The sequence below is a fragment of the Hyposmocoma kahamanoa genome, unplaced genomic scaffold (assembly GCF_003589595.1).
Source record: "Hyposmocoma kahamanoa isolate Upper Pololo Valley unplaced genomic scaffold, ASM358959v1 181, whole genome shotgun sequence".
Lineage (NCBI taxonomy): Eukaryota > Metazoa > Arthropoda > Insecta > Lepidoptera > Cosmopterigidae > Hyposmocoma > Hyposmocoma kahamanoa.
The window spans coordinates 567,629-575,695 of record NW_020653712.1 but is presented as its reverse complement, the minus strand read 5'-3'; the positions used below and the strand labels follow the sequence as shown (position 1 = coordinate 575,695).

General features: G+C 34.5%; 1 protein-coding gene across 1 annotated transcript; it reads right to left on the bottom strand.

Annotated features, from left to right (window-relative positions):
* Positions 1–2,006: 2,006 nt before the first annotated feature.
* On the bottom strand, positions 2,007–7,137 carry LOC113226067 (zinc finger protein 2 homolog). Its single transcript, XM_026458586.1, has 4 exons — positions 6,214–7,137; positions 5,582–5,715; positions 4,939–5,050; positions 2,007–2,390 (listed from the first exon to the last, which is right to left on the bottom strand). Exons 1-4 carry the CDS (start codon positions 7,135–7,137, stop codon positions 2,013–2,015), a joined length of 1,548 nt encoding a protein of 515 aa, XP_026314371.1. The 3' UTR covers positions 2,007–2,012.
* Between the last annotated feature and the right edge of the window lie 930 nt (positions 7,138–8,067).

Sequence of the window (8,067 nt, the reverse complement as noted above, 5' to 3'; positions counted from 1 at the left end):
TTGGTCCTTGATATTAGTAACATCAGAAGCAACAACTTTCATTGCATAACTTTTAATCGTTCCATCATATTTTACTTTCGTACAAAAATAAAAATATTTAAATAGATCGCTCTAAACGGTGATAGGTGTAGCCTAATTGAAATACGTATTTAAAATACAAATACGTATTTTGTATTTCAATTACTCCCTAAAAATGTATTTTGTAATTGGACGTAGTTAAGCAAAAAGGAGCCAATCCATAAAATTAACAAAATATGTTATATGTACCAAACGGTTCAAAGTCTAAACTCTTATTAGATCAGTAAAAAAAATCCAACACATAAACATAAATAAATATACCTGGAGTTACATGACATTATACATTTTGAAAATAAAACAAGAGCGAGAAACACTTTTAAACTTCAAACTGCCATATTTCGAAGGTGACTGGATGTGCATTGGATCCTTTTTGTTCAACTACGTCCAATTGATATTTTAAATACCTACTTTCGTTGTAAAATACACTTCAAACAAATACTTTTTTTAATGTACCTACTGACTATTATGTGACAATTCTTTTTCTATTGACGTTTCGAAACAATACTCCGTAACTCGTCCTTATTATCTTGCCCTATGATTTTATGTGTATTTTGTAATTTGTATTTCGGTAAAGCACTATCGCACAAAAGGAGAATACTTGTACGTTAGAACTTTACCACCTTACTACCAATTACAGATCTAAAACATGTCAGATGGTACAACTTAAAAGTTCATTTGTGGTAAATTTATCAAATTTAGTAAAAAATCATGGAACGAAACTTGTTATATATGATGATAGTAATATAGTACTGAGGCGTAACAATACAGAAATTCCGGGTGAACACATTTTTTAAATGTTCATTGTGAATCTAGATTAAGCATACAGGGTAAAAAAGATACACACTTAAATGCAACATAGTGCCGGACCCTCGATATATTGAGATTTAAAAAATAATAATTCCTTCTACTGACTACAAGAACATTGATGGCAAAACACGATTTCAGAATCCGAAAGAAAAAATAAACGCTAAGCTACACGAACTGTACATTAATATTTCCCCTGTATTGTAATTTATCTCTTTGCATGTTTCTAAACGTAGAAATAGTGAATTAAGTATAGAGAAATTTTTATTTTTGTTCTAAATGTGAATTATATTATTGAAAATAAATAAAAATTGTAAATATCTTATTTGTGAGTTTTAATTATAATTCTATTAAATATACTTTGACGTGCATATCTGATTTGGGGTGTCTTTAGTAACGGCCAGCGTAAGGCTCAACTCACACTGGCGCAGGTCAGCGAAGCCGCTCGATTCCATATTTACAAAACACAAATACGTGTCGTCGACACAAGTACGGTGTCGCGATCGAGCAGGGAATGACGGTGGAACGAAACAAAATCAGAATACGAGGCAAAAGAGCTATGGAACAATTCAAAATTTAAATTTAGATACGAGTGGCCAGGAACCGGAGAAAAGCGATAAAAAGTTGGGATGACGATGCAAGGAGGTCACACCGTCACACGTGGATCCATCTGCGTGCATTGCGCATGAAAATATATCGTGTGAACACCCCGATATCTATACGTTTATAATAGAATACGTTAGGCTTGCAAAACGCGTTTCGTCGACCATGAGCAGGATGCGTGGCTGTAACAGCTTTCTGAACACCGTATAGGAGGTTGTAGCGTGTCCGATATTGTGCCACTGGACAAGAATTTATGTCACCAAGAAGGGCTGGTGACATGAATTCTAGTTGCCCATACCTATGTTGATTTCTATTATTTCTTTTTTTTTTTAAATATAATTTACTAACATAGTATTAAGTTTTCTATTGTTACTAACAAAGTTACAAAGAAGCCGAGACCTCTGCGTGACAGACCAGGATGGTAACCATTCGGCCACAGAGGCAGTTATAATAAAAATAAAACAAAAACAATTTGTTTTAATAAATATGTATATATTTAAGAAACATTCAATATATTACGGAGTTAACTATGACTGAAATTGCAAATTCGCCGTTAAACTCTGCTCATTTATAGTATCATTTTGTTCTAAAATCTGAGCATTTTCCATATTATGTCCATTTTGTTCCAAAATTTGGTCGTTTTGTTGCAAATTATTTCCGTTTTGTTGCAAATTGTTTCCATTTTGTTCCGAAATCTGATCGTTTTGTTCCATTATCCGGACGTTTTTGCCAATTTTCGTTACCTTGGTCCCGTGCTTCGCCAAGAGATGTCTTCGCAGCCCTCGAACTCTGCTGTACGTAGTTCCACATATTTGACAAGTATGGTTTTGTGCGCGCTCATGTGTGTTGGCTACGTGCTCTTCTAGACTTATTTTGTAGCCGAATTTTTTTGAGCAAATTTTGCACTGAAAATGAAAAGCTTAATTACATTATTATCACTAATTACAGGTTTTTTACCACAGTATGAGTTACTTTTCATAGTCACGGGTTGACTGGCCTGCGGCAAGCGATAGTTTTAAGGCGATTCACTGGAGGACAAGCGGGAAAAACTGTTTTGCTGGATCAAAAACTTCCAAAAGTATATAACGACATTGTTCGGCTAAGGAATGACACAATAGTAGTTTATGTAACTATTACATAATGAAAGGCATTAAAGTACGAGTATTTGAACTTTTCTTACGCCTGTCACACAACCGTAGTTTTTATTTAATTCATAGACAAACTAGAGTCGGCCCCAACTATCATATCGTTCGGTATCAAGTGACGTGTGACATTTGCCAAAATTGTGTGCTATTGACATTTTATTTCGAATAAAACTTAATCTCGACTGATATTAGAATTGAGGTCGAAGCAAATTGTCTTGTTTTTCAGAGATACTCGAGATTTGAATGTCATAATCAAATCGAAATTTGATGTTAATATTAAGCAATAATAACATTTTCACAGATAAGAAATTTGTTCTAACAAAACAGTTTATTATAATTATTAATACAAAGATCGAACACTTAGAAAAAAAATTCCTTCGAACCGGCCGGATTCAGACCGACGTCTTCTAGCAAACCGTGTCAGAGGCTATACCAACTAAGCAACGGAACAAACCAGCGGACCTCACGAATTTTTCTATGTGCTTGTTGTCGTATCTTTGTACTTGGTTTTTCAACGACTTTTTAGCTGTAGCGCCATCTATGGGAAATCTATGAAAGTATTTCGTCACCCAGTTAGGTACCTTTACAGCGAAAGATGTTGCTATTCACTGTACTTAAATTTTTATTGACTTGATATTCTATTATTTTTGTGACATTACTCCATTGACTTACAATTATATGGACGTCGGGTCCGCGCTAAAAAGTGTCCGCACTTGTAAGGCGCTAAAATCGTATACAGAGCGCCAAACTCCGCTTTAGTCTTCATTTGTTCGACTGACAGCGCGATACTGCGATGACATTACAATTTAAATTTCGAATAGGTTGACCTGGGACATTTTTTTCGTGGTTTTTGTATTAGACCCGTCGTCCATTTATTTGTAAGTCAATGCATTACTCCACTAGATTGTTATAATTATTAATACAAAGAAAAAAAAAAACCTTCGAAGGAATCGGCTGGATTCGAGCCAATGTCTTAAAGCAAACCGTGCCAGACGCTATGCCAACTAAGCCACGGAACGAACTAGCGGATCTTATGAATTTTTCTTGTTGCTTGTTGCAGATCTTTATTTTTTGTTTTCAACGACTTTTGCCGTAGCGCCATCTATGGGAAATCTATAAAAGCTTTTCTTCCCTCAGTCAGGTGCAGTCAGTCTTTTTTCCTTGTAATATTATTCAAATATCGATTATGAGCTAAAATTACGTTCTGAACTTTGACAAATCGACCCCTCCTACATAAAGTATCGTATGTCGAAATTGCCAAGTTTACAGGGGAGCGTTTTAAAGTTCTGAAATCGCTCATCGCGTGTCAATAGATGGCATTGTTTGTTACAAACTAATTTACAAATTAACGCTTCCTAATATGAGTAAATGTCGCTAAACCTAAACAAAATAAATATATAAATAAAAGCCGGCACTATCCATAAAAATCTGTGCAATAAGCGCCATCTAGTTGATTTGTTTATTATCACTAGAAATTAGAGTAGTATTGGTAAATTGCAGCTCGTCAAATGTAAAACAAATTAGTTACAAAATAGTTATTTTTGATATAAGTGCGGAAAGTTAGTCATTATTAATGATAAAAAATTAAAAATGATAAATTAATAAAATGACAAATCCGCACGTGTATCAAACGACGTTTTTTAATACATTTGCGAAAAAACTACATTGAAAGTACAATAAAACAGTATTTAAACAAAACTCATTTTCTGCTAGTAAATTTAAATAATGAAATACAACCACTGCACTGCAACCATTAGTTAAGTCTATGGAAATCTAGTTCTAACGTGCTGTTTTTGTTTATTTTCTGTAATATCGGTCTGTAACCACTTTTCTTATTATGAAGTCCTGGTACTTTTGTTTAAACTTCTTTAGGAACCCGTGCACGGTAGTGAGATACAATTTATCTGTAATACATAGAACAAATAAATATATACATAAAAATCTCGCCTGTGACCAATTCAGGGGTAGGCAGAGACTGTGGACCTCCACTCGATACGTTCATTATATAGTATTTGTAAATAAATATAAGTTTTAATGACGAATGACTTATGTACGTCACAAAGCACATAAATATTAAATAAATATACAACTTCTTTAGTTCTATGTTTAAGACTTAAAACAACAGTAAATTAAAACAAAAATGGAAAAGTAAAAAGCACTAGTGCGAGAAATCCAACTTTCCGCACGATTTGTAGTGCGAAAAATACCACGTTTTGAACAACTGTATTAAAAATAACTATTTGGTACTCGATGCGACATCCGTTGTACCAATAGGTACTAAACACCCGACTACACTGTTAAAGCATACCTCATACTGTTTAACACCGAGATGCCTCCGCCGATGCGCGCGCAGATTAGAGCTGGACACGCAGCGCTGAGGGCACATGTCACAGCTGTATGGGCGCTCGCCAGTGTGTTTTCTAAAGGTGGGAAAATATCATCGCATGAATGAATGAATGAAAGAAAGAAAAGGGGAAAGGTCAACCTAGGCAAATAATAATGCATGCATATTGGTGTAGTGTAGTTAATAATACAGTCTTATAAATTAAAACTACACTTAATTCTTTAAAAAGGAACTACTACGTAACCTAAACAGATATTTTATTATTAAAAATGAGTTTTCGGCCTCGTGGCGCTGCTTATATATTCCTCACATCCTCTAAGAATATAGCATTTAAAAAACCGACCTCAAAAGTGTGTGGAAACATATGTTTGCCAAGTTTTGTTGAAATCTGTCACCGGAAAGTGGATGAAATCCAATAAACCGAATTCATCCCTTAATTTGCCCTACTTAGAGGTGGAATATTTTCTTCGAATTTTAATGGGATCACCACTGAGGTACTCCCTTTCGAATGAAATAAGAATCATCGAAATAGATTCACGAATGTCGGAGTAAGCGCGTAACATACACACACACAAAAATACAGTCGAATTCTCTACGACATACAAACCTGATGTGTACGGTGAGTGAAGACCTCTGTGCAGCTCTGAACCCACAGTGTGGACAAACATGTTCTTTAATACCGGTGTGAGTGAGTTTGTGCTTGTAAAGGTAGTCTTGGCGGGAGAAGACGCGACCGCAACTCTGCGGGGAGAGGGGTAGTTTAAGGCAGGAACCAAAGATGTCATTGCTCCAAGGGTATGATATAAACTACTTGGACTGATTTAGTTACCGTTTTGGTTTTTATAAGTTAAATTAGAACTTATTTAAAAAAAGGATAATCTAATTAAGTTTTATCGAATGTCAGGATCTTTCATGACTATGACATTCAATTATTTTTTGTAAAATTTCTGAACTAGTTTGTTATAATTATTAAACATAGATAGAATACTTAGAAAAAATTAACTTTGGTCTGCTTGGATTTGAACCAACGTCAAGCAATGTGCCAGATGCTGCACCTGCTAAGGCATGGTCAGCCATGGAAAAGATAATCTAAATGATAATAAAACTATTCGGAAATTGGTTCTCCTCAATACATACGCAGCACCAGCACTTGAACAATGACAACTGAGGTTTAAATCCAGGCAGATAGAAGGAATTTCTCTTTGGGTTAATGTTGTTTTAATGATAAAATAAACTTACCTCGCAAACAAAATTCTTTTTCTCCCCATCATGTACAATCATATGGCATTTCAATTTCTCCTTCGACTTGAACAATTTAAAACATTTTATACATTTAAACAAATCATCTGGGAGCTCTACGTTTTCATTCTCTCTATGGTCCTTCATATGTGCCTCATACATTCTACGTTTAGGCAAAAATCTTAAGCAAGTAGCACACTTATATCCATCCTTTAAGCCTTTGCAGAAGTTTATTTCATGCCCAAGACGTGTTTTACGGCTTTTGAATCGTTTCTCACATCCGAAACATTTAAACTGATCTTTGTTTTCAACACCATGGAATTTGGAATTGTGTGAAGTAAAATTTTCATCAGATTTCAAATCTGTATGGCATATATTGCAGTAAGTAGATGTGCGTTTATGTTTGTATTTGGACGTTTTTAAGTGTTTCTTAATAGGTTTATAGTCTTCTTGGCTTATGTAGTCGTGGTCTGAGTTTTGGAGGCTGTCTAGGAAGCCATCGAAAGAATCTGTTCTCGATAAATCTAAATTAGGAAATTCGTCGGTCTTTTCGATTTTTACATTTGGATTAGGTACCGGTAGTTCCGTAGTGGTGTTACTATTATGATTTTTGAATATTTCATAGAGTTTTCTGTTAGTTTCTTGACAAAAATGCTTGAAGTTGTGAAAATTTTCGATTTTTGTACAACAGTCTATACAGACTTTATTTGGGTAATTAGGCCAATTTCCTACATTCAATTCGATGTTTAAACAATCTTGTATTTTATAATATAGCATATCTTTCTTTTCTACGTCGTTTTCTCTAGATTTTATGAAGATTTCTTGATCTGCGTTTTGGTTCCAACAAAATCGACAAACGTCGTCTTGAACAAAGTAATCGTAAGTATACAAGTCATCGCCCAACAACGAAAATGTTATAGACATAATGTTTTATTGATAAAAACCACTAAATATTGCTGAATATACAGAAAAAATAAATACAAATACAACACTTTCACCCTTTGTTTTCATAATTTGACAAATATTTGACGTCTGACTATAACGGTTTTGTGGACAACATTTTCCAAAGTGCAAAATTTTAGAAAAAGAGTGACAAGCTTATAGCAGAACATTACTTATCTTTGTCATACAAATTGCTTATTACATTCCGAGAAAATAAAATGCTATATATCATGCTACGTCATCTATTAACGAGTAGTAGAACTAAATAGATATTCAACGTGGCTTTTTCATGTACACAATTTAATTTCGTAAAAACGTCGTAATCAACAATAGATGGTATTATATGTACTTGCCTGATAGGAGATTCGTGCCCAACAGTGGGAAAAAGATAATTATTATTATATGCTTAATAAAAAAAAGACGTCATAAGCATTAAATCGCAAAGATCTGAGGGGCACTGCCACTGCGCCCGTCACCCTGAGACATAAGTTGACAAGTCCCATATGCCTGTAATTTCACCAGCACCCTTACCCTTCGAAACCGGAACACAGTAATGGTGAAATTACAGCTTGGCGGCAGAAATAGGTAAGTTGGCAGTACTTCCTTTCACAAGGAGCTCTGATGCTACTAAAATTCACTACAAAATGAAAAATATTGAAATCTGTTAACGGAACGTGGATGAAATTCAGTAAACCGGATATATCATTTAATTTGCCACCCTTAGAGGTAGAATATTTTCTTCAAATTTGAATAGGACCACTACTAAGATATCCCTTTTCAAATAAAAAAAGTACCATCGAAATCGGTTCACAAAATGTTGTAGCAATCGCGTAACATACCTATACACAAAAAATACATTCTAAATGAGAGCCTCCTCCTGTTTTAAAGTCGGTTAAAAATAGAACATCAATT

Bases quoted from the DNA above. Each gene is read 5' to 3' on its own strand.
- LOC113226067 (XM_026458586.1), bottom strand. From the start codon at position 7,137: ATGTCTATAACATTTTCGTTGTTGGGCGATGACTTGTATACTTACGAT. The intron at 5,051-5,581 runs GTTTGTATGTCG...TCCCACCTTTAG, and splicing joins TCACTCACCGTACACATCAG to AAAACACACTGGCGAGCGCC. The intron at 2,391-4,938 runs GTATGCTTTAAC...TTTCATTTTCAG, and splicing joins TCGGTGTTAAACAGTATGAG to TGCAAAATTTGCTCAAAAAA.